Source organism: Neoarius graeffei, chromosome 25, assembly GCF_027579695.1.
Source record: "Neoarius graeffei isolate fNeoGra1 chromosome 25, fNeoGra1.pri, whole genome shotgun sequence".
NCBI classification, from domain to species: domain Eukaryota; kingdom Metazoa; phylum Chordata; class Actinopteri; order Siluriformes; family Ariidae; genus Neoarius; species Neoarius graeffei.
Window position 1 is genome coordinate 57,563,519 of NC_083593.1, and position 26,065 is coordinate 57,589,583.

Below are 26,065 nucleotides of genomic sequence, written 5' to 3' on the forward strand. Positions count from 1 at the left end.
AGATGATTTTAAAACGATTCGGTATTATGTCATTCAGAGACAACTTGGTATCAGATAGAGATACGGGATTAGGTGTGTAAACAGTTCAGGATTAATTTAAGCCACACCTACTCACTCTACTGGGTCTATGAAGTGCCCAGGACACAACTTTTCCATGCCTCCTTCAGAGACACCCCCCACACACACACACCTTCCTTTACTGAAACTGACAAAGAGGCCACACCTCCCTTTATTAGGACTGACATGCAGAGGCCACACCTCCTTCCCCTATTGCACTCCAAACACAGAGATGCTACACCACCATTCTTTACAGGCAGAGCCCACAGCGCTTTCACCAAGATGGTCAACTACGACGTAGAGAGGCCACGCCTCCTCCACTGGAACAGGCAGAGCAACCACACCTCCTCCACTGGAACGAACAGAGACTATACATTCACTGTAAAAGGCACAGAGACTACACTGCCTTCATTAGAAAAAGGTACATTAGCCACACCTCTTTTACTGGAGACTCTGACAAAGGCCACACCTCCTTCCTTTACTTGGGCCAGTAGGTATAGAGGCCACACCTTCATTAGAAGAGACAGGAGTCAGAATACTTTTACAGTCACACTGAAAAATGACACCTCCTTCCTTTAGTGGCACAAAGGCCACGCCCTCTTCCTCTACTAGGACTAACATGCACAGGGACCAAGCCCTCATCACTGCACTGGCCCAGGCCACACCTCCTTCCTTTAGTGGCAGTTAATGAAGACTTTCGTTTTCTGCCACGCCCCTTACTTTTAATGGAGACCCTGCAAATAGCTAAGCTCCACCCACTGAACTAGACATGTCTCTTGTAGTCTACCCCTCCTCGCCCTTTTCCTGGTCTTCTTCCTCCCACAGCATGTTTCCAAACACACACACACACACACCATTCCTGTCCCTGCTGTTAGTAAGCAGCTGTTCCGCCTCCTCATCCAAGGGCACGTCACCCTCAGCGTCCGCCGGCATGCCTGGACCGGAGAAACAATACATCCGCTCCTTTCTCCCACGAGGCCGTGCAGACCAAATGCTCATTATCTCTCCGCTTTCATTTCCTGCATCTTACAGCAGGACTGTTAAAGCAGCAGGGTTTATTTTGGCCTACATTCCGTTTCACATTTGTTAAATTGATAAATGAAATCTGTAAAAGCGCAGGTGATCCCTCAGCAATCAAACATCACAGCGTCGCATGCAGCTGGCATCAGGAGGAAGTTTTACTCAGCAGGACACACCACTTCATCACACAGCTTTACAGCTTCAGATGTTCAGTGAGGCGCGATGACAAAGCTCAGAGCCGAGCTGCTGGCACGCACACACACACACACACACACACACACACACACACACACACACACACACACACACACACACACAGCAACAGATGCATCATCTCGCATCATCTCCTTGTTTCCATTCCTCAGTGGGTGGTTCTGGAAGGCAGTACCTGTACTTGACTCGGTTCCTCTTTCTACTGAACATGTGGGCGGAGCTAGAAATGGTGCAGCACAATGATTGGCCTCTTTTGTAATCTTATTTTGCCATCTTTAACGACTTCGAGATGTGTGCGATGAAGCAGAGGAGTTACTGTTACAATCCTGAAGTTGATTATTTTTCCCCAACAGCATGTCCCTGAGTGTTTTATTCCTCTTATACCTCAGTCATTTACCATCGATTACAGTTTTTTATTAAAAGAACGACATATTGTGTTTGGTATCCATCTATAGTTTCATCTTACTTTATTCATCATGAAGGAAGTTATCTAACATTCATGAAACAAGTTACTGTTCTCAGTGACGTTATAGCAGCGATAAACACTCGTCTCCTCACCAGTCTCTCTTTATTCTCTCGAAGTTAAGACAAAAAAAGTATCTTGTTACATTATGAAGCGTAAACTTCAGTTCCAGTTTCACCTCGGATTGTTACAAAGCACTGACACTAAAGACTCCTTCCATAGATATATTTACAGGAACCTTCACCATATCAAAGATTGCACACTTTTTTAAAAAAATAAATAGTGTCTGCGGTATACATCCCTGTGAATGAGCTGTTACTATAGAAACTAATGTATTAGAACGAGCGCATGAATATAAACCTGCACGATTGTCAGAGCTGCTGTAAGAGAGAAATCGACAGTGCTGTGGAGTAAATATAATCATTTAAAACACATTTTAACACTTCAGCTCTCAGTTGTGTGCCTTCACTCTTCACCACGCGAGTGGTGTTCGCAGCCCAGCACTGTGGGAGGCTGTGAATGTGAACAGATTTGAGCCGAGTTTGATAATAACATGTTGAAATGGAAATCACACCCCCTCACGATGATGATTCAGTCTGTCCAGAGTCCACGTGTGAAGCTCAACCTCCATGCTGTGAGATGCAAGTGCTGATTCAGGATCTCCTCCCGCTTCCATAGCAGTCATCATCACATCTGTTCAGCTCTACAGCTCCTGCATCAGCACTCTGAGCACGAGACGTTCGATCTGAATGACCGAGAGCCGGGTTTGTGTTTCGCCCACACTGAAGGGAGAACGTTTCCGCAGGTGTGAGGATGGACAAAGGCACCGAGATCCATTTCACACCATCGGACGTTTAGAGGAGACAACTGAGGGATAAGATCATCATGTCACGTTGCTTTTTTTGACTTCTGGGCTGTTTTTGGAGCAGCGACTTCCTCAAGGTGGAAGAGAATTTCAGGAGAAACAAATCAGACGTGAGCTTTATGATCCGTTCCACTTATGCTGTAGATAAACCGTTTCTCAAGGAACCTTCACTGGATAGCTAAATGTTCAAGGCATGTTCTCTACAGTTTGTAGGCACCTGCAAGCCAGAGAACCCTTTAAGGACAACCCGTGACACAGGCAGTCTGCATTTTGTTGAAAATGATATTCAGTCAGAGAGTCTCATTAATAATCAACTTTTATGTTTTAACTAAAGCGAGGACTGGAATTACAATTCTCACAGCAGTGTGTGTGTGTGTGTTCATATAGATTATGATAGACTTTAAATGACTGTATAATTAAATCATTTAAAAAGCAATTACACACCACACAGACCCTAAACAGGATTCTACAGTGTAACGGACCTGATTTATAGAAAACGCAATGTTTAAACCATGGACTCGTTTATCATTCTATACATTTACATTAGATTTAAGGCTTTATGGTGGTGTTCTAGATGGCAAGAAGCTGAGAACTTCTCATGAACAAGCATAACTGTCATAACGGTTCAGATCAATGCTCTTTGGTTAGCTTATCGTGCGTTTCGGTTTTTACAGTTTCATTGCCGTTACTGATGCAGACGAGCAACTAAAGGAGAGCAAAATCTTTGTGGAACTCGAAAGTCAAAACTATTAGAAAGGAAAACAAAACTCCTGAGCGTTGCAACACAAAAGGAGATCTGCTCCACCACCAGGAGACTGAGCTCAAATCCTAATGACGCTGCAGACTTCTGTAGGGAGTCGGCATGTAACGATATCACGTGGCAATAAAAATCGCAATATAAATTTATCATGATTTGATGAAATAATAAAATGAGTCATGATTACTATCAGGCTGCGTAATCTTAGTTTTTCCTAGCTATAATTGCATTGTTTAGGCAGCAGAGGGCGCGTCTGAAATAATGTATAGATGACTTGCAACCACGTGATCAAAATGTGCTACGTCATGAGCGTCCGCCATGATGGTGGAGATGCAAAGCAACTCGGACGGTAGCCGCTGAAAGCGTGTCTGTAAACAACGCTGAATTTTCTCAGTATTACCACGATTTGAACGATCGAGCGAAGATTTGATACAAAGAGAAGACAGATGTGTGAGATTTTGACCCATATTATTTAAAAAAAAGTCAGACTTTTCTGAAGATAAGACGCTTCTACTGACCATCGAGTAACCAGATATCTGGTTCGGCTGCCGAAGAATCAAGTCCAACCTTGGACAAAACATAGCCCATGTTCTGAGTGGGTGCCCAGTCTGGATTGTTCCTGTCGTATAATTTTGCTGGCGCTCCTAGAAGCGAAACGGTAATACACGTGTTAAAATCATAATGATGGCGTGAACTACAACAAGAGAACACTCATTTTATAGCAAAATTCTAGCAACATGAAATAAAATTCTTCCATGAGATTATTAAGAAAGCTTTTGAATCTCACTGGAGATAAAATGATTACTGCAAACACGAGCTGTTTTGGTTTTAGCCTCTGTTAGATCAGCCCTGCCGATGTTGTTCAGCTGTGCTCGTCTCCTCTCCATACTGAGCCTCAGAGTTTCCTCGCCCTCTTTCCAAATTACGGACAGAATTCTAAAAAATCTGGACATGCCACGGTCACAAATACTGTTGTGACCACAACCATATACAGCACAAAGATATGGCAGAGCTAAAAGAACGCTTAAAGCAGTGGAAAAACAAAGAGTTGTGCACGTGTGACTTTTGTATGGAATGTCGCATGACCCCACATTTGTATCTCCACCAACATGGCCGACATCCAGGTTTCTATTTTGCTTTGACGTCACTTGCAAGTCAAGGATAATAGCAGGAATACGTGCGACTTCATTGTAGGTAGAAATAACAGCTCTAATCTCAGAAAAACATAAAATGGTAAAGAGCTGATCTGTGATTGTGTACAAATAGATTTAACAAGAAATTGTCACTCTTTTTATAGACTGCTGAGACATAAAGAAAAGAGAAGCAAATGGAGGCGGAACTAACGTTTACAAAGTTTATTAAGAAAAGGAATATTTGTTAACTTATTTTTAATAAAAAGGAATATTTTAGTTAATAGGTGATTACTCCACCCTTTACAAAAGTTATTGCTTGTTATTAAGAATATGACACAAAGTTTTTTTTTTATTTAACAAAAGGAATATTTAAGTTGATGAATAGGAAAATAAACATTGCATTTTTTGGTAATAAGCTTTTCCAAAAATATCGCAAATCAGCTCGAATCAGGAATTGGGTGAATCCTTACGTGCCTTGTAGTGGATAAAAACTGTCCATATTTACAAGGTGGGAGGGGCATATGCCGCTTTTCCACTACAAACGCGGTTGAGTCGGGCTGAGCCGTGCCGTGCTGAGTCGGGCTGAGCGGGGCTGTTGAAGTTGCATTTCGACTACAACCGCGCTGAACCGTGCTGGCTGGAAGTGAGTGGACACATTGGGTGGAGTTAGCGAAAGTGGGTGGACGTCACGTGATGTCGTTAAGCAGTGCAAACAGTGACATCAGTGAGCTTTTAAGCGGTAGTCTCACGACCCGAATAGTAAACAATAAACATGGAGGACATGGAGTCGTTAGTGTTGCTGGTCTTGGTGCTGTGGCTTGTTGTCACCGACAACGCGGACAGATACTGGCAAGAGCGTATAGATGAGGCGAGGCGCATAAGGCTTCAGAAATTCTCGTAATTCGTAATTATTCTCCTTCCGGGTTTACGGTGTTTACAGATCCCAGCGCGCTCGCGGGGCGTGTGTGGGCATGTGAGGACACTCCTCCTCACCAATCAGTGCACAGGGGAGTGTCTGCTCACACCCCCAGCCTCACTCGGCTCGCTTTGGCTCGCTTCAGCCCCACTCCAAAACGGTGCGAGTTTTAGGGGCTAAGCAGGGCTGAAGCGAGCTGAGTCGTGCTGGTTTTTGGTAGTCGAAACGCGAGCCGTGTCGGGCTGAAGTGAGCTGAAGTGAGCTGAAGTGAGCTGAAAAAGGGTAGTGGAAAAGGGCCAATACTCTCTCTGCCCTGTCAATCACAGCACCTCATGTATGTGGAAGAGGGCAGAAAGCTCTTTCCTCCCTGTGTGTGTTCCTCCGCCTGGGATGCAGCATGAGGAACAGTTTGAAAATTAACAAAAGGCTCGGGTCAAAAGCAGGAAACAGGAGGAGATCGTACACAAGAAGCTACGCGTTGAACTGTAAACATGAGAGAAACAAAATCAGTGCTAGAAAGTAGAGTGCGGAAACAAGAACCAAACCAGGAAGTAAAACAAAAACAAAGATTGTGTCGCCTTTTAAGCAGGTTTCAGGTCGAGTGAGTCTGGGATGAGTTCACAGTTAAGTTTGATTTAACTACAATACGGAACTCTAAAATATGTACAATTATATTTAAGCTGTGAACAATCTCAAAGACTCTAATATTGTTCTTAAATGATGTTAAATACGTAAATATGAAAAATTTTCTGAGCACTTTAAAATAATTTTCTCCACTCAGACATTAGCAGAGGAGACGTGTCTTAATCAGAGACGCTGCTTATCTGGAGCAGTGAATATTTTCTGATAAAATGATGAATGAAGTTAAAGTTCCTCTGTAAGTGCAGCAGACGAGCGCTCGCTCAGATTCTCCTCAACACCACAAGCACATTTTCTTTACAGCATCGAATGAAACACAAATATTTTATTAATTCGACTGAAAATAGTGAATAAAATGTGACCTCTCCCTCTCTCTCTCACTCACACACACACACACACACACACACACACACACACACACACACACACACACACAGGTTCATGGCCTCAGTATAAAACGATATAAAAAATAAATAAAATGTAATTTGTATGATCCATCATATTTTATTTGACTGTAACAGCAACACATTCTCTTATTTTTCTCTCTCTCTCTCACACTAAAAAAAAAACAAAACAAAAACGTGTTGAACTCAGATGATGGAGCGCTGCGGTTGATTCGCTTCCAGCCACAAATATCCAGCTCGTGCCAGAGTTCTGCAGAGAGAAACTCTGCATCCGTCATGTTTTTCCCCCTCAAACTATGATGATGACTCAGTGATGAAGGAGAACTCGATGACCGTCTGGTTCTTGTGTAAAGAGATTAAGGTTCTTCTGAGGTCGTGTGGTTACGTAAACTGTTATTCATCACATTTTCTCTCCTGAAGACTTTCCTGTGACAGCAAACTGATGAACTCTGTTCCAAAGATCATCTCGTGCTCATCTTCTGCACACGGCGAGTGTGAAACACAGAGTGGTGAAGCAGAGCTTTATTTTTATATATTCACCAAATCAGTGGCGGCTGGTAGTCTTTCAAACAGGGGAGGCTGGTCGGTTACGATATTTCCAGATTTTAAAAGAAAAAACACATCAATTTTGCCCATACTCTTGCCTCTGATCTGGCTGATTGTTGGCAGCGTCACAAACTGTGAAATAACAGGTTCTTTGGCCCATTAGCCTACTGTCCAATATACATGATGGTGGTGTTGGGGGGGAGGGGTATATTTTAACATTTTATATTTTAAAATTGTGGCATGTTTAAAAATTGACCTCGGCTGTGTTTTTGTTTAAAAATGTTTTCCAAATTGTAGCTGTGTTTAATTCATATCCAGAAAAATAATATAATATACTCAGCATAAACATTTTAAATAGATTCTATTTTTTGGTCCATCCATGACATATTACTAAAGTAGCCTATTTACTGTTGTTGATGTGGGTCACTTGCTGTTGGCCAATTCACTTTCTCGTACCAGGAGAGCTGAAAGGAACGAGTATTATTCCCTACCTTTTTCACCAAGTCAATTTGAGGCGTTGGTCTACCCTGCTCTTTAATTTTAATTTTTTCCTCGAAAGGAAGACTGGCAAATGGCTTCGCCAAAATTAAATCAGCAATGCTTGGCATCCATGCGCAGCTTTCTTGCTAGCTGACTAGCCCCCTCAAGTTCAAGTTCAGTCACTCAAATAAACGAAATTTCTGGAACTAAGATAGCAAACTTGACAACACTATATTTACACTTTATTTACAATGAAAATATATACAAACTAAAAAAGCTGGTAGAAACCGTATGTAATGAATGAAATCAAAATGTAAGCTGATCTCTTACAATACACCACAGCACTTGCGAATCCGCATGGGACTGAACTGATGTTGCCAGATACTGCTGACGTTATCCAGCCCAAAATATGTTCAAAACCCGCCAAAATGCACTTAAAACCGCCCAATCTGGCAACATTGTACCGCTGCCTGTCTATAGTTGAAACGAGCTGTCAATCAAAGAAAATATCCGGCCGCTTTCACCAATCACCAGTCTCCTCGCGGAAACTGCCATGTCCCTCCCATGTGAGGCTCGGAGTCCGTGGGCGGGCGTTTTCGCAGTATTTGTCCAATAACCGTCTTGCATTTTGAGATTGACAAGCACAGAGCTCCCAATCCACTGAGGCTGGGCTGCATCGCGCTGTCACGAGGGGGAAAAACTCACGCACACATTAGGCGAACTGGGGAAAGTTATAACGGAATGATTTCGCACTGTAGTTGGGTTGAGCACATATATTTCTATGATTCTGGATCTGAAATAGCAATGTTATAAGCTCAGCTATAACATAAGCCTAGCGCAATTCATCCTACACGATGTTCATCATTTTTAGAGGAGGCTGAGCCTCCCTCGCTGTCTTAGAGCAATCGCCCGTGCACCAAATATCTGGAATACTTTCATACAATGGTGTATGAGGGCTGGTGTGTGTGTGTGTGTGTGGGGGGGGGGGTATTCTGAGAGGGGAAGGAGGAAGGAGAAAAAAAATCCCCACCCACACGAGTGCTCCGAGAGCAAAATATCCCCCACTACAATATATTGCAAATGTGCATTACGGTCCTAAAACAAAGCCTTTTGACAAGTTTCATGAAATTCCTCCAAAAATTGTGAGAGGAGTTGATTTCAGAAGGTAAGAACCCTTTCCGGGATAGACAGACAGATGGACAGACAGCGACAGACGGACGGATGGACTTCGCCATGACATAATCCCCCTTCGGGCCTTTCTGCCAGCGGGGGGAACAAACAAACAAATTCCAAGAATAAGTAGTCACAAATTTACAAGAAATAAAACTTTCATGCTTTCCAGCTTTCTAGCTGCAGTGCATTCTGGGAAATATAGTTAAAAATCTCTGAGCACTTTTTTCTGTAATATCACGTGATCAGGAGGAAAGACGGTGTTTCTTATTGATCCAAACCTGCAAAGTTAAACAATCTGGTTCCTTAAAAAAAAAATTATATAAATCTTTTTCCAAATTTTTTTCCTCAAATTTGTGACCTCTTATTCTTGGAATTTATGACTTTATAATCTTTTTTTTTCCTTTTTCTCATAACTGTGTGACTAATCTACGACTTTAGGAATTTTTTTTAATATTTCTCAGAATATTACCCCCAGCCTCATCTCAGTTTTTTTTCTACCTACAAGGGCCTTAATCCACCGTCACACACTCCCAGAAACTTTCCACAGCCTCTTTTTTTAAAATTTAATTTTATAAAACAAGATTTTAAATTACTTTTATATTATTTTAATTATTATGCTTTTTTAAAACATCGTTTTATATTATTTTCTTTTTGTGGTAGTCTTCCTCTTCTATTATTTACTGCATTTTTATTATAAATTTAATTTATTCATTTTTAAAACCTCTCTCTTTCCTGCTGGCTCACTCTTTATTCATTCATTTATTTTATTTCACACTTTAAAGCAATTTGACCTGCATTTTGTATGAAATCTATAAAATGTGTTATAGAAAACTATTTTTAGATGTAATTATTGATAAAGAAATAAAACACCCAGAAAAGAAACATCCATGATGTCCTCTGCTTTATTCTGGATGTAGAGGATCAGAAAAGTAGGCGGAGTTTCTACAAGGTGAACGTAGCGAACACAGAAAGACTTATAGCTACCAATTTAGCAACGACTCCGACTCTGATCACTTCAAACATCGAGAGACATTTATAAAATAAAAATGGTAGAGGATATAAAAACAGACTGAGCACTAAACACTGAAACCGCTGTGTTTCTTCCTTGGGGGCGTGGTGTACAGTATGTGGGTGGAGCTTGTATGTTAAATGATTGAGCAGTAAAATTAAAATGGGCGTGTTCTGCTGGTTTATGAAGCTGTTTATGAAGAAAGGGCGTGGTTTTTACTTTGAGGCGTGTCGTGCGTTTTGTCATTTCCTGTCCTTTTCCCCCTCACCGTTTCTCTTCACACACTGAATCATGTGGGCTGGAAAACAGAGTTTTGACTCAGTGTAGAACATCAGCACCACATCAGCTGAAGGAACTCAGAATTAAAATAAAATCTGCACAAAATCCACAGCGAAGGTAAAGGGCACTCAATCCAAACTAAACCTGTCCATTAGCACCGAGATCACATCAGCGTCATCATCAGTTACGTCACAATAGGATTTTTTTGTGACATCATGGATATTGTGACATTTATAACCATTTCATTTTTTATCATAAACTGATTTTTTCCCTGTAAATATTGTGTTAAATATCCGAGGCTCAGGTAACGGAGCTCTGATCGAATATCGGAATATTATCCACATCAGCAGTCCTCATGAATGAACTCTGCTACGAAGCTTAATTCAATCCCCATAATATCCAAAAGGCACCTTGAGGCCATGCAAACATAAGACCATCTGAACGTGTGTGTGTGTGTGTGTGTGTGTGTGTGTGTTGTTAGATGATCCCTGCAGTGTTATAAATATGAACGTCATCAGGAAGTGTGGTGCTGTGCAAGTCAGTCATGTATTACACCCATGTCAGGTCTTTATCCCACGTTATCTGTAAACGTGAGGCTCAGAGGTGGTGGGTGGAGTCACACAGTTCTCTCTGTATCTCACACACGCAGACACACACTCAGTGACGAGTGCTATTTCTCACCAAGACACAAACGAGCAGCGAGTTCGTCCCGGCCGCATTCCTTTCAGCGGTCATGCTGCATTACAGCACCTTCAGCAGGTACAACACACACACACACACACACACTCCCATTTACTACAAAAAGTGTCACTTCGTTGTATTTCAGCTTTTTGTATCCGTCAGCTTATATTCAAACACTGTTTTGTTATTTTTATACCAAGAATAAAATATTGGCACCCTATCTTTGCATCACTCTTGCTTCTCATGTTCAATAAAATGCAATGGATGGATGGATGGATGGATGTCATTTCTATAGCAACACCTCATTCACAGGGTCCTGTAGCCTACAGCAGGACCCCCCCCCCCCCCCCCCCACACACACACACACACAATATTATAGTAGGGCTGTAACAATTTACCCAGTTCACAATTCGATTTTCCCCACAATATTTTCCCAAAAATAAATAAATGAAAGTTTAAAGTGATCAGAAAAAAATGCATAATTTTCCTATTCATGACAACCCCGATTCCAAAAAAGTTGGGACAAAGTACAAATTGTAAATAAAAACGGAATGCAATGATGTGGAAGTTTCAAAATTTCATATTTTATTCAGAATAGAACATAGATGACATATCAAATGTTTAAACTGAGAAAATGTATCATTTAAAGAGAAAAATTAGGGGATTTTAAATTTCATGACAACAACACATCTCAAAAAAGTTGGGACAAGGCCATGTTTCCCACTGTGAGACATCCCCTTTTCTCTTTACAACAGTCTGTAAACGTCTGGGGACTGAGGAGACAAGTTGCTCAAGTTTAGGGATAGGAATGTTAACCCATTCTTGCCTAATGTAGGATTCTAGTTGCTCAACTGTCTTAGGTCTTTTTTGTCGTATCTTCTGTTTTATGATGCGCCAAATGTTTTCTATGGGTGAAAGGTCTGGACTGCAGCCTGGCCAGTTCAGTACCCGGACCCTTCTTCTACGCAGCCATGATGCTGTAATTGATGCAGTATGTGGTTTGGCATTGTTATGTTGGAAAATGCAAGGTCTTCCCTGAAAGAGACGTCGTCTGGATGGGAGCATATGTTGCTCTAGAACCTGGATATACCTTTCAGCATTGATGGTGTCTTTCCAGATGTGTAAGCTGCCCATGACACACGCACTAATGCAACCCCATACCATCAGAGATGCAGGCTTCTGAACTGAGCGCTGATAACAACTTGGGTCGTCCTTCTCCTCTTTAGTCCGAATGACACGGCGTCCCTGATTTCCATAAAGAACTTCAAATTTTGATTCGTCTGACCACAGAACAGTTTTCCACTTTGCCACAGTCCATTTTAAATGAGCCTTGGCCCAGAGAAGACGTCTGCGCTTCTGGATCATGTTTAGATATGGCTTCTTCTTTGAACTATAGAGTTTTAGCTGGCAACGGCGGATGGCACGGTGAATTGTGTTCACAGATAATGTTCTCTGGAAATATTCCTGAGCCCATTTTGTGATTTCCAATACAGAAGCATGCCTGTATGTGATGCAGTGCCGTCTAAGGGCCCGAAGATCACGGGCACCCGGTATGGTTTTCCGGCCTCGACCCTTACGCACAGAGATTCTTCCAGATTCTCTGAATCTTTTGATGATATTATGCACTGTAGATGATGATCTGTTCAAACTCTTTGCAATTTTACACTGTCGAACTCCTTTCTGATATTGCTCCACTATTTGTCGGTGCAGAATTAGGGGGATTGGTGATCCTCTTCCCATCTTTACTTCTGAGAGCCGCTGCCACTCCAAGATGCTCTTTTTATACCCAGTCATGTTAATGACCTATTGCCAATTGACCTAATGAGTTGGAATTTGGTCCTCCAGCTGTTCCTTTTTTGTACCTTTAACTTTTCCAGCCTCTTATTGCCCCTGTCCCAACTTTTTTGAGATGTGTTGCTGTCATGAAATTTCAAATGAGCCAATATTTGGCATGAAATTTCAAAATGTCTCACTTTCGACATTTGATATGTTGTCTATGTTCTATTGTGAATACAATATCAGTTTTTGAGATTTGTAAATTATTGCATTCCGTTTATATTTACAATTAGTACTTTGTCCCAACTTTTTTGGAATCGGGGTTGTATTAATTTAAATCTAACGTTTGTTAAATTAAAAAACAAACAAAAAAAACACATTTGCTTCATTTTCTTAATAACCAACAATTTTACATTTGTACCGTAAAATTGAGTAAAATGTTATGAGCTAAAATATTCATTTTTAAAAAATGAAAGTTAATAAATAGGCCTTTTTCTTAATAAACTTTTATAAACATTAGTTCTGCCTCCATTTGTCTTATCTCTCAGCATTCTGTAAAAAGAGCTCCGATTTCTTGTTAAATCTATTTGTACACAATCACAGAGCAGCTCTTTCACATTTTACATCTGTTGCATGTTTTTGTGACAGCGCTGTTACTTCCGCCTCTGGTGAAGTCACATGCATTCCGCTATTGTACATTATTTCAGACGAGCCCTCTGTTGTCTAAACACCACAATTACAGCTCAGAAAAACAGATTACGCAACCTGATAATCACCATGATTAATTTATTTAATTGAATCACGATAAACTGATATCGCGATTTATTGTCACATGATCCATCGTTACATGCCTACCTACTCCCTACAGATGGCTGCAGTGTCATTAGGATTCGAGCTCACAGTCTCTTGGTGGTGGAGCAAATCTCCTTTTGTGTCACGTCACTCAAGAGTCTTGTTTCCCTGTCTAGTAGTTTTGGGGTTTTGTGTTTTTGCAGCATTAGAGCTGTGTTACTTCCACCTACAGCACAGCCACATGCATTCTCACTATTGCATGTTAAACAGCCCAAATATAGCAAGGAAAAACAGATAATGTGGGTTCATTTTTTATTTCAATGACTCAAATTGCCCAAAATCTGAATCATAATTTATCATCACATGAGCTATTGTAACACGCCCGTATTATAGTGACGTGTAATATCACATTTACAGTTTGCTGTTTCTCGGTAACATGATAAACTGCATTTTATTTTTTGTTTTCTTCACTTCGAGAGAGAGAGAAAGAGAGAGGCTGGTGAGGTAACAACGATGTCAAGTGACTAGTAACGTATTTAACAATAAAATAAACGTATTTAAAATAACTGAGCCTCATTTAGTAAACTTAAATAGCTGAACCAATTTTCCTGCCAGATTTATTTCATACTCTCATGTTAAAAGCCAATCAGATGTAAAATTACCAAATACATCCACAGCACAGAAGATTTAGCCACACCCACAAAACTCCATAGAAGGCAAAGAGTGCTGAAAACAACAAAATGAGAACTAAACGATGAAAGAGTATCTCCGAAAGGCCGAGTTACACTTCTGTCTAGAATCTACACCGGTGCTGCGTCGCCATGATGTGTCGTTAGATTTTGGGGGGAGGAGCCTGTCAGGCTACGGTGTAGATTTTACTCAGAAGAATAAAATCAGCACTAAGCGCCATGTACGCTAAATGTTCCAGTGTAGGGCGCCATTACTTTTGTAATGGCAGATTGAATATGTAGTCTTGTTTGTTATAACTCATGGATGTTTTAAAAGTTTGACAAAACTTAAAATGTTCATTAAAATGTGTGTGTAAATAAGGAAGTGATTTAAGCTTGAAATCTGTATCTAAACTCTCAGGAACTCATCTGTACAATTTAAAATCAATCTGAAATGCAAATTTGTACAAAACATTTCTCTGTACGGGCGGCACGGTGGTGTAGTGGTTAGCGCTGTCGCCTCACAGCAAGAAGGTCCTGGGTTCGAGCCCCGGGGCCGGCGAGGGCCTTTCTGTGTGGAGTTTGCATGTTCTCCCCGTGTCCGCGTGGGTTTCCTCCGGGTGCTCCGGTTTCCCCCACAGTCCAAAGACATGCAGGTTAGGTTAACTGGTGACTCTAAATTGAGCGTAGGTGTGAATGTGAGTGTGAATGGTTGTCTGTGTCTATGTGTCAGCCCTGTGATGACCTGGCGACTTGTCCAGGGTGAACCCCGCCTTTCGCCCGTAGTCAGCTGGGATAGGATCCAGCTCGCCTGCGACCCTGTAGAAGGATAAAGCGGCTACAGATAATGAGATGAGATGAGATTTCTCTGTACAAAAAACACCCCACAATACAAACATTTTTCCAAACGAACCGGATTTTCATGAACACCACATTTCTTGTGTAAACGCTCCTGTGTACTGCTTATGAATAAACTAATTTGTATCCAGAATGATAAACAAAGCCGTGTGTGTGTGAGATTGCACAAGGATGGATGTTCTCTTATAAACAGAATATAAACCTCTAAATTATTTATCCATTATTCAAAAAAAAAAAAACATTTCATTGAGTCATCATGACTCCACCCATAAACACCCTGCCCCGCCCGCTGTGGTTAAACCCAGCAGGCTCTCCTCCTTCCCGTTCACGCTGTTCCGTCTCCGCACTTCTTCCTCTCAGGATCTAATCAAAACCAACAGTCTTGTTTCATTTCCAACCCAGGACTATTGATTACATTTGGGTGCTGGACGAATCAGATTAGAACGCTATAATTCAATTCTACTGGGCAGGTACGAGTTACCCGAAGACTGCTGAGCTGATTGGCTGAGACAGATACAGAACACGTGCGCGCGTGCGCACACACAAATCAGCCCTATCTAAAATGACAGGAAGTTAAAATACTGCAGAGCAAAAGTGTTTGAGAAATTTCACAAGTCCGAAAAAGAAAGTTTGTGAAGTTACGCCGTCTGTGCTTTAATCAGATAAACACTGTTCCTAAAAACCTGACCATCGAAAGGTGATTAGTGCTCAGTGTTTAATATTTAATCCTCAGTGTAAGTAAAGTGAAATGGATTGTCAGGAGAAATCTTCAAAAACAGTGGCCTATTCATTTAAAAAGAAAGAAAACTTGGCCTTTATTACAGCTCTAAATAAAAGGTTTAAAATGTGTCTGAAGTGTTTAATGCACATGTAAAGACCTCATAAAGACATTTTTCAAAACAGTTACACCTAATATGGATCTAGCCTTCAATAATCTCATCTCATTATCTGTAGCCGCTTTATCCTTCTACAGGGTCGCAGGCAAGCTGGATCCTATCCCAGCTGACTATGGGCGAAAGGCGGGGTACACCCTGGACAAGTCGCCAGGTCATCACAGGGCTGACACATAGACACAGACAACCATTCACACTCACATTCACACCTACGCTCAATTTAGAGTCACCAGTTAACCTAACCTGCATGTCTTTGGACTGTGGGGGAAACCGGAGCACCCGGAGGAAACCCACGCGGACACGGGGAGAACATGCAAACTCCACACAGAAAGGCCCTCGCCGGCCCCGGGGCTCGAACCCGGACCTTCTTGCTGTGAGGCGACAGCGCTAACCACTACACCACCGTGCCGCCGCTTTCAATAATAATAATAATAATAATAGAGTTCAGTATAATTATTCGCTCTTAGTTTTTATTTGCATAATTATTATTCATATTTGTTTATTAGATCGATATGATTATGTATGTGCAGAACCTCTCTGAAAGACTCCGCAGTGATTAGCCTCCTGTATAAACACTTATAAATAAAATAAATAAATTCTTGACCTCATTCTTCTCTCTGTGCTCCACTTTCCTGGTGTTAAATAAATATTCTGTTGAGGTATAAAACGAAACTGAGTCCTGATTGTGTTCATTACTGCAGGATGTCCAGACGTCCTCCGTGTCCCAGCCCAGACACGTCCTCTTTTTCAGACTGAAAATATCAGTCCAGTGAGGATCCACAGCATAAAACTGCAGAAAAATAAGGCTGTGATTTTATATCTCATTATTTACACTCACACTCACCCCGAGTCCCCAGTGTGGAGGTGTGTGACATGGAGACCAAACTACAGGATGGAGATTTGCTCAGAGGAATTAGATATAAAATGATATGATCTGATGGTAGAGAGACGAACCCTCAGCATCAGCTCCAGTGAGTTCCTCACAGTAATAACACTCCGGGGCGTCTCGCTCTCTCCAGGAGGACATGAAGCGGGGTTAGAAACTGAATAGATTTAATTATTTTTACCATGTTTTATTAAAATCTGGCCATTATCCAGAACACACACGCACACACACACACCAGCTCTGCTATCACTCCCTCTCTCTCCTCCATCCTCCGGACCGTTCTTTGATCTCTTTCTAATCTCTCAGTGCTGGACGTCACTGAGGCTCTCGATCACGGCATGACCCCTCCGTTACATCCTGCACCACTTCCTGTTCCAGCCTCAGGCTCTCATCATACGTGCTCATGTGTTAAAGCTGTATACGGTGGAGGAGGAAGTGTGCATGGTTTATTCCTTTGACCTGTTTGATTGAGGTTAATGGAGTCCAGTCGGCTTCCTGTGATGTTCAAGAGCTCTTTTTTGATCAGAAGGACCCTCTGCTGTCTCTCACCATCGCGCGCATGTGTCTCTCTCTCTGTCTCAGGGTGTTGATGGAGAGCTTTTCGAATGACAGCCGGGACAGTGGTCATCACAGGCGGGATTCTAGCTACAGTAATCTTACTGTGCATCATCGCAGTACTGTGCTACTGTCGACTGCAGGTAAGTCGCAGCCATTGTTTTCCTCCTTCCTGTCTCTCCCTCTCTCTCTCTGCCCCCCCCTTTCTTTCCTACCCCCCACCCCTCTCTGTCTGCCTGTCGCTCTCTCCCCCCCTCTCTGCCTGCCTGTGTCTGCCTCTCTCTCTCTCTCTCCGCCTGTGTCCACCCCTCTCTCTCCGCCTGTGTCCGCCCCTCTCTCTCTCTCTCCCTCCCTGTGTCCGCCCCCTCTCTCTCCCCTCCCTGTGTCCTCCCCTCTCTCTTTCTCCTCCCTCCCTGTGTCCGCCCCCTCTCTCTCCCCCTCCCTGTATCTGCCCCTCTCTCTTTCTCCCCCCTCCCTGTGTCCACCCCTCTCTCTCTCTCCCCCTCCGTGTCCGCCCCCTCTCTCTCCCCCTCCCTGTGTCCGCCCCTCTCTCTCTCCCCCCTCCCTGTGTCCACCCCTCTCTCTCTCTCCCTCCCTGTGTCCACCCCCTCTCTCTCTCCCTCCCTGTGTCCACCCCCTCTCTCTCTCCCTCCCTGTATCTGCCCCTCTCTCTTTCTCCCCCCTCCCTGTGTCCACCCCTCTCTCTCTCCCCCTCCGTGTCCGCCCCCTCTCTCTCCCCCTCCCTGTGTCCGCCCCTCTCTCTCTCCCCCTCCCTGTGTCCGCCCCTCTCTCTCTCCCCCCTCCCTGTGTCCACCCCCCTCTCTCTCCCCTCCCTGTGTCCACCCCCTCTCTCTCTCCCTCCCTGTGTCCACCCCCTCTCTCTCTCCCTCCCTGTATCTGCCCCTCTCTCTTTCTCCCCCCTCCCTGTGTCCACCCCTCTCTCTCTCCCCCTCCGTGTCCGCCCCCTCTCTCTCCCCCTCCCTGTGTCCGCCCCTCTCTCTCTCCCCCCTCCCTGTGTCCACCCCCCTCTCTCTCCCCTCCCTGTGTCCTCCCCTCTCTCTTTCTCCTCCCTCCCTGTGTCCGCCCCCTCTCTCTCCCCCTCCCTGTGTCCGCCCCTCTCTCTCTCTCCCTCCCTGTGTCCACCCCCTCTCTCTCTCCCTCCCTGTATCTGCCCCTCTCTCTTTCTCCCCCCTCCCTGTGTCCACCCCTCTCTCTCTCCCCCTCCGTGTCCGCCCCCTCTCTCCCCCTCCCTGTGTCCGCCCCTCTCTCTCTCCCCCCTCCCTGTGTCCGCCCCTCTCTCTCTCTCTCCCTCCCTGTGTCCGCCCCCTCTCTCTCCCCCTCCCTGTGTCCACCCCCTCTCTCTCCCCCTCCCTGTGTCCGCCCCTCTCCCCTCCCCCTCCCTGTGTCCGCCCCCTCTCCCCCCCTCCTTGTCCTCCCCCTCTCCCCCTCCCTGTGTCCGCCCCTCTCTCCCCTCCCTGTGTCTGCCCCTCTCTCCCCCTCCCTCCCCCACCCTGTGTCCGCCCCTCCCTCTCTCCTCCTCCCTGTGTCCGCCCCCCTCTCTCCTCCTCCCTGTGTCCGCCCCCTCTCTCCCCCCCTCCCTGTGTCCGCCCCTCCCTCTCTCCCCCTCCCTGTGTCCGCCCCTCCCTCTCTCCCCCTCCCTGTGTCCGCCCCCCCCTCTCCCCCTCCCTGTGTCCGCCCCTCCCTTTCTCCCCTCCTGTGTCCGCCCCCCCCTCCCCTCCCTGTGTCCGCCCCTTCCTCTCTCCCCCTCCCTGTGTCCGCCCCTCCCTTTCTCCCCTCCCTGTGTCCGCCCCCCCTGTGTCCGCCCCCTCCCCCTCCCTGTGTCCACCCCCCTCCCCCTCCCTGTGTCCACCCCTTCCTCTCTCCCCCTCCCTGTGTCCGCCCCTTCCTCTCTCCCCCTCTTTGTCCGCCCCTCTCTCCCCCTCTGTGTCCGCCCCTCTCTCCCCCTCTGTGTCTGCCCCCTCTCTCTCCCTGTTTCCGCCCCCTCTCTCTCTCTGTCTCTCTCTCTCTCTCTCTCCTCCCCCACCCCTCTGTCTGCCTGTCGCTCTCCCCCCTGCCTGCCTGTCTCCGCCCCCTCCTTTCTCTGCCTGTCTCCGCCCCCTCCCTCTCTCTCTGCCTGTCTCTGCCCCCTCCCTCTCTCTCTCTCTCTGCCTGTCTCCACCCCTCCCTCTCTCTCTCTGCCTGTCTCTGCCCCTCCCTCCCTCCCTCCCTCCCTCCCTCCCTCCCTCCCTCTGCCCCTCCCTCCGCCCCTCCCTGCCTGTCTCCGCCCCACCTGTCTCCGCCCCTCCCTTTCTCCACCCCTCCCTTTCTCTCTTTGCCCCCTCTCTCTCCGCCCCCTCTCTCTCTGCCCGTCTCTCTCTCTGCCAATCTCCCCCCCGTCTCTGCCCGTCTCTGGCCTCCCTCCCTCCCTCCCTCCCTCTGCATGTCTCCGCCCCTCCCTCTCTGCCTGTCTCTGGCCTCCCTCCCTCCCTCCCTCCCTCCCTCCCTCCCTCCCTCTGCCCGTCTCCTCCCGTCCCTCTCTGCCCGTCTCTGCCCCTCCCTCTCTGCCTGTCTCTGCCCCCCCGTGCCCATCTCCGCCCCCTTGTGCCTGTCTCCACCCCTGCCCGTCTCCGCCCCCTCTCTGCCTGTCTCCGCCCCTGCCTGTCTCCGCCCCCCTGCCCATCTCCACCCCTCTCTTTCTGCCCGTCTCCGCCCCTCTCTCTCTCTGCCCGTCTCCGCCCCTCTCTCTCTCTCTCTCTCTCTCTGCCTGTCTCCGCCCCTCTCTCTCTCTCTGCCTGTCTCCACCCCTCTCTCTCTCTCTCTCTCTGCCTGCGTGCATCTGCCCCCCTCTCTCCCCCCTCTCCCTCACGCAGTGATCACACTGATCGAACACGCCATGTTCACAGGCTGTAAATAAGAGAGTCAGGAAACATGTCAGCTGAGAAACGTCGAGGTGTGGGATCCAGTTACGTTCATCTTAAAGATTTACACACTGCTTTAGATGTTGTGTACATTTAACTGTGTTTAATGTTCTGAATACGAACACAATTTATTCATAAATTGTTTACAGGAGCTTTTATACCAGAGACGTGGAATTCATTAAACTCCTGAATAATCTTTGTTACATTTCCATATAAGGAGACTCCCTCATCTGAACCTCAACTCATCAGCTTTAAATTGTAGAACTGTCAGAGTTACAGTGATTTTATACACAGATTACAGAATCACATTTCAATGCTTGAAAAACCTCGTGTCCGATTGTCCAAGACGACTAAAGTCTGTGCAAGGACGAGTAAAACTTTAATGGTAATCATGTGATCGGACGACAAAAGTTAGTGCTGGCAACCTAAGCAACACGAGTGCCAAGAGAGCAGGGAACCAGTCTAAAGTAGCTCGTCTTGTTTCACAGGAAATGCATTAAAAAGTTTTATTTCATCAACACAATATATAAAAGTACAAAAAAATATTTTGAGGAAATCATTCACATTTCCTTGTTTTTGGTTATAATTCGTTGACGTATCCATGTGTTCAAATGTACTGGAAAAGCTCGGCTCAGAGGGGTCCACGTAACGATGTAATTATACTAATTGGCTAATCACCACTGTGGCATGGGAGCCTGTGATTGACGGACAGCTGGCAAAGAGCGTCTCCCATTGGTTGTAAATCGTGACATAAAAATCGCAAACACATACGGGACCCGCTGATTGGCTGTTCACGTACTGAAGCCAAGCGGAGATGTCCGGGATCTGTTACTGTTGTCCGAAGAAAACTACAGCTAAAAAAAGCCCTACTACCGGATTACTTGGACAATCTTAGTTAGAAAGACGCGAAGGATAGATATACGCAGAAATTAGAGTTTATTAGCGGTTCTGATCCGTACAAAATTCCTCAAAATGACTGGAGTGACGGTGCAGATTAGTAGCCTAGCATTAGCAACATGTTGGAATATACCATCTTTTTCCTGAAAAGTTCCAACACAGAAGAACAGTTTTACAAAATAAAAAATAAACCCACTACAGAAGCAAGAAAACCTTCTTTGTGCAAAGACCCCCCCGACATCAGCTTTTGGGAACAGCATGTTGCGAAAGCCAAAGCATTTACTCTCAAAGGGCTCCGACCTAACCTGTGGGCTGGATGGTAAACTATTCCGGCCCCTCCATGTCTCATTAACCCCACAGATATGTAGTTACACAGCTATCTGCACGCTATCATTTATACAGTGATGCTTATTATTGTTAAAACAATATCTGAAGTGCTATTTGTAAAATAAAATATCTTGCTCTAGACCTTCAAACAATATTGTAAGATTTTATTTTAAATTTTATCTAATAGTTGATGGAACAATAAATACTAACAGAATCAGCACATTCCAGTTGTAGCTGTAGTCATATACCAACTATAATCATTCTTGTAATAATAAAGTTCAATAAACGGTTAATGTTCAGTTCCCTTTTCATTTATTCTCAATTCAAAGGCACAGCTGAGTCACACAGGTTGATCAGTGTGTAACGGGCAATAACAATTTTATCCAAAATAGTTTTTCCTGCCTTAGTCGATTTATTTCCATTTCACATGCCTGCAGCTGTTGTAAAGCTCAGTGTGTGTGTGTGTGTGTGTGTGTGTGTGTGTGTGTGTGTGTAGAACTCTCTCGAACTGTAGGTTCATTTCTACACTCTGGTTCCACAGTGACATTTTGCACAGGACTGGGTTCCTCTGATAACAGAAACAAAGCTCCAGCATTATTATTCAAAACTCTCCACAGCTTAATATCCCCTAAATTATTCATTCTCTGCTACTAGAACTTCTTTCTTTCTGAATGTGTCCACATATATTAGTGTTATGGTTTTGTGGATTTATGGTAATTATGCTGCTTCACCCATTTAAAAGTCAACTGCATTCTGTCCTCTCCAAAATAAAATAAAGCTCTGGGCAAGTGGAATTATTTTTTGGGGCAAGTATGCTTTGGGTGCTGCTCGCCCATTGGGCAAGTAACGCTGGGAGATTTTTTTCGAGGACTGCATTTAAATTAATGAACATTTTGTGAAATTCAGTCACTTCATTAACCCTAGAACACCGAGGTGCTGCAGTAGCCGAGCTGCATTACTCTAAGATTTAGTGCATGGCGTGATCAGGAAGCGCTCGCTCACTATTCACGTCATTTTGTTACCTTCAGGTTTCCCTGCCTTTTATGGAGTTTTGTGGGTGTGGCTAAATGCAAATCTCCTGTACTGTTAACACGCTTGGTAATTTACAGCTGATTGGTGTTTATCAACATACTAACATGAGGAGGAAGATAATCAGTCAAACTTTTATAAATCTCATGGAAATGTTTAGTTCAGGCCATGAAAACATTGACACCCAACTTTTCTAAAAGACTGTAGACTTTATTTTTGGAAGGCCAGGCATCCTCAATGTCGTGGACATGTTCTCTATTTGAGACCTTAAAAAAACCCACAGTCCAGCGGTTACTGTAGTGTGTAGCGATGGCAATGTCAAAGCTTTTCAGGGAATTGGATCAGTTGGATCATATCACCAATAAGAGTTGATTCATTCGACTCCCAAACGGCTCATTTCTAATTTCTGTTTCTTCAAAACCACAGCAAGACACAGCAAGCATGATTAAACCGACTAGAGCACGCATTCTCATATTAACATTATCGTACTGTCCTCCTGTGTCTGCGCTTACCGTAACTCTGTGAGCTAGAATTTTAACTTGCATTGGTTCTACATTGTTGCTTTGTAACAAAATGACTCAGTTGTTCATTAGATTATTTTTTATTACAGTTTCACTGTGCAATTAATGACATTAAAGAAGCATCCATATCAAATACTGATGTAACTGTTATGCCATTAAACAAACCAAGCAAGAACTCCCAGCGCTCACCTAAAAGAGCTGGCTCGAAGAGTCGACTCGTCTGTGAATGATGTCACTTGTTCCTTTGTAGGAGACTGTTCTCATTAGATCCCCTTTATGAAGTTTCGCATGACCGTCCTACTGTCCACCTCTCTCTCTCTCTCTCTCCCCCCACACACACACTTTATACTGATTTTGAGATCAGTCTCATAAACACCACTTAAACACTATTTCTAGAACAATTGACTTATATTAAGGTGAACGACAGCCTTCATTATTCATTTCAAATGAGGCCATGATATTATCCTCATTTTTGTCCTGTGGATTTGCTCCAGTTTTTATTAAAATGTCCTTTAATCCACTCCATTAGAACCCTGAGGCTCATTATTCCACACAACCAGCAACACTTTAAGATCCATTTTTATTTTTTTGTGTGTGTGATTGCAAAAAGCAGAAACACAAGCAGTTATTTATATCCATCGTCATGGTTACATTCCAACATGGTTAAAGGCGCATTAATTTAGAAATGCTCTGCTTCAAAAGGAAAGAATTATATATGAAAATGAATTAAGTAAACATGCTTTCAAAAGTACTGAAATTAAACATTTCTACACATTAAATTTGATAATAAACAGGAAACAGCAGGAAACTAAACCAAGCGCGACTCTTTGATGTGACGCTTCTTAAATCCGGTTGGCATCCGTTCTGTTTGTTTGACATTAAAGAAAATAAAATATTCAACACTTTTTTCCAGATAAAAATATTTCTCTCACTTTCTATTTTCTCTAAAATGATGCTGTGAGTGAAAATGATCCTGTCTGAGATCCGTGTGTAGGACTCGGCGATACGATCATATGATGATATCATGATAATGTGACGATACTCTTTCATCAGATAACACTGGTATCGTGATTGACTTTTACAGCTGATTTGATGTTAAGATTTTGTACTGAAGCTTTAAAATTCAGGATGTCGCTGGATTGTTGTCAATTTTTTTCAAAACAGTGGAATATTTATGGAATGCGAAAATGGTGAGTCACTACTTGGCACAAAGAATTCTGGGAAGAGTGAGCCGTCCATTTAAAGCATATACACAGATCCATGGCCTCACTTTCATTTATAAATGCCTTGAGACCTCAAGAATGGCACAGGAATAGTTTTAAGCGTTAACAATAAATCTAATATAGTAATTTTTACGATTAAAATGATTCATATAGGTAACGGTCTGAGTGAATGACCTTGACATCACCACAGGAAGTCTATCGGTCTCATCGCCATTTCCGCTATACTAAAACACAGCGCTGACTGCAACTCCGATCCTCCATTTTGAGCTAATTTATCGCCAGGCCACATAGATGTGTTATTGGCCGGTGCAGCAACATGACAGAAGGTGGATTTACGTTGCATTCATAACCCAAGAATGTTCAAACTGCAAAGATTTGGACACATTTTGCGAGAAGTTCATGGGTGCATTGGGCGCCTATGAAGTGGTCTCTCCTCTGCTCTGCACATTTTACTGAAGACTCGTATGAGACCTCTGATCTGTTGAGGAGCGTTGGCTATAAGCCCGTATCGAAAGGGGGTGTAGTCTTCACCTTCACCTTCCCCGTGACATCTTGCTGATGTCGTTGGGGCACCACTGAAGACGTAACCACCACTCTCCTCCATCTGTCTCTGTCCTCCACCCACTTCCCTCTGGGACTCCACAAAGCTCATTTCTGTCCATTCTTTGATGATGTCTTCCCACCTCTTACGTTGTCTTCCTCGTCTGCGGCTGCCTCTCACTGTCCCGTACAGGATGGCTTTTGCAAGACCTGATGAGCGGGAGACATGGCCGTACCATTTCAGCTTCCTCTTCTTAACGATTGTGAGGAGGTCATCATGAGGTCCTATTGCTTGTTGCATCAATCTGCAGACTTCTTGGTTTGTTACATGGTCTGTGTAATGGATGCCTAGAATCTTTCTATAGCATCTCATTTCTGTCGCCTGAATCCTTCTTTGTAGCTCTACTGTAAGAGTCCATGTTTCACAGGCATAAAGGAAGACTGAAAGCAAGGGAGCGCATTAACTCTACCTTAAAGCACAGTTTGATGTTCTTATCAAGGGTGCAATACCAACATCTCATCTCATTATCTCTAGCCGCTCTATCCTTCTACAGGGTCGCAGGCGAGCTGGATCCTATCCCAGCTGACTACGGGCGAAAGGCGGGGTTCACCCTGGGCAAGTCGCCAGGTCATCACAGGGCTGACACATAGACACAGACAACCATTCACACTCACATTCACACCTACGCTCAATTTAGAGTCACCAGTTAACCTAACCTGCATGTCTTTGGACTGTGGGGGAAACCGGAGCACCCGGAGGAAACCCACGCGGACACGGGGAGAACATGCAAACTCCACACAGAAAGGCCCTCGCCGGCCACGGGGCTCGAACCCGGACCTTCTTGCTGTGAGGCGACGGCGCTAACCACTACACCACCGTGCCGCCGCAATACCAACAATTAAATAAAAGTAAAAGAAAACACTTTCCTTTTCTTGATTTATTTAAAGAGAAAGTAAGTTCAGTTGCACCAGTTCTCGCGGTGTGTGAGCCGAGGGTTGTTGTTAAAACCCGGGATGGAACGAGACAGGACATATCGCTCAGGCAGTGACCTCCCTGTGGTTGTTGCTAAAACTGGTGACATTCCGTCCCATCTCGGGTTTTAATAATTGCCTGAGCCCAGCAGTAATGGCGGAGTACTCAGTATGGAGAAAATGAAGAATGAGTGGAGTAGCCATCTGATTTCTTCATTGGATATCGCTGCCATCTCGCCCTTACGTGGAAGAAGTGAATGAATGGAGAACTGAACGAACAACTGAAAGTCAGATTGTTTCATAACAATCGGCCACAAGGTCGGCCTTCAAGAAGCGAGAACACAGATGGGTAAGCTCCAACTCTCATTTGGATTTTTAAAAAAAAAATTACTTGCATTTAGATTAATACATGCAACTTGGGGCGGCACGGTGATGTAGTGGTTAGCGCTGTCGCCTCACAGCAAGAAGGTCCGGGTTCGAGCCCCGTGGCCGGCGAGGGCCTTTCTGTGCGGAGTTTGCATGTTCTCCCCGTGTCCGCGTGGGTTTCCTCCGGGTGCTCCGGTTTCCCCCACAGT

At 44.4% G+C, this 26,065-nt stretch overlaps 1 protein-coding gene across 1 annotated transcript in view; it reads left to right on the forward strand.

Annotated features, from left to right (window-relative positions):
• fam163ba (family with sequence similarity 163 member B, genome duplicate a) overlaps nt 1–26,065 on the forward strand; it is a 34,917-nt gene that overhangs the window by 2,321 nt on the left and 6,531 nt on the right. The window contains exon 2 of the mRNA XM_060908476.1: nt 17,091–17,206. Coding sequence (XP_060764459.1) covers nt 17,114–17,206 — 93 coding nt within the window. The 5' untranslated portion in view covers nt 17,091–17,113. The remainder of the gene's footprint in view (nt 1–17,090; nt 17,207–26,065) is intronic.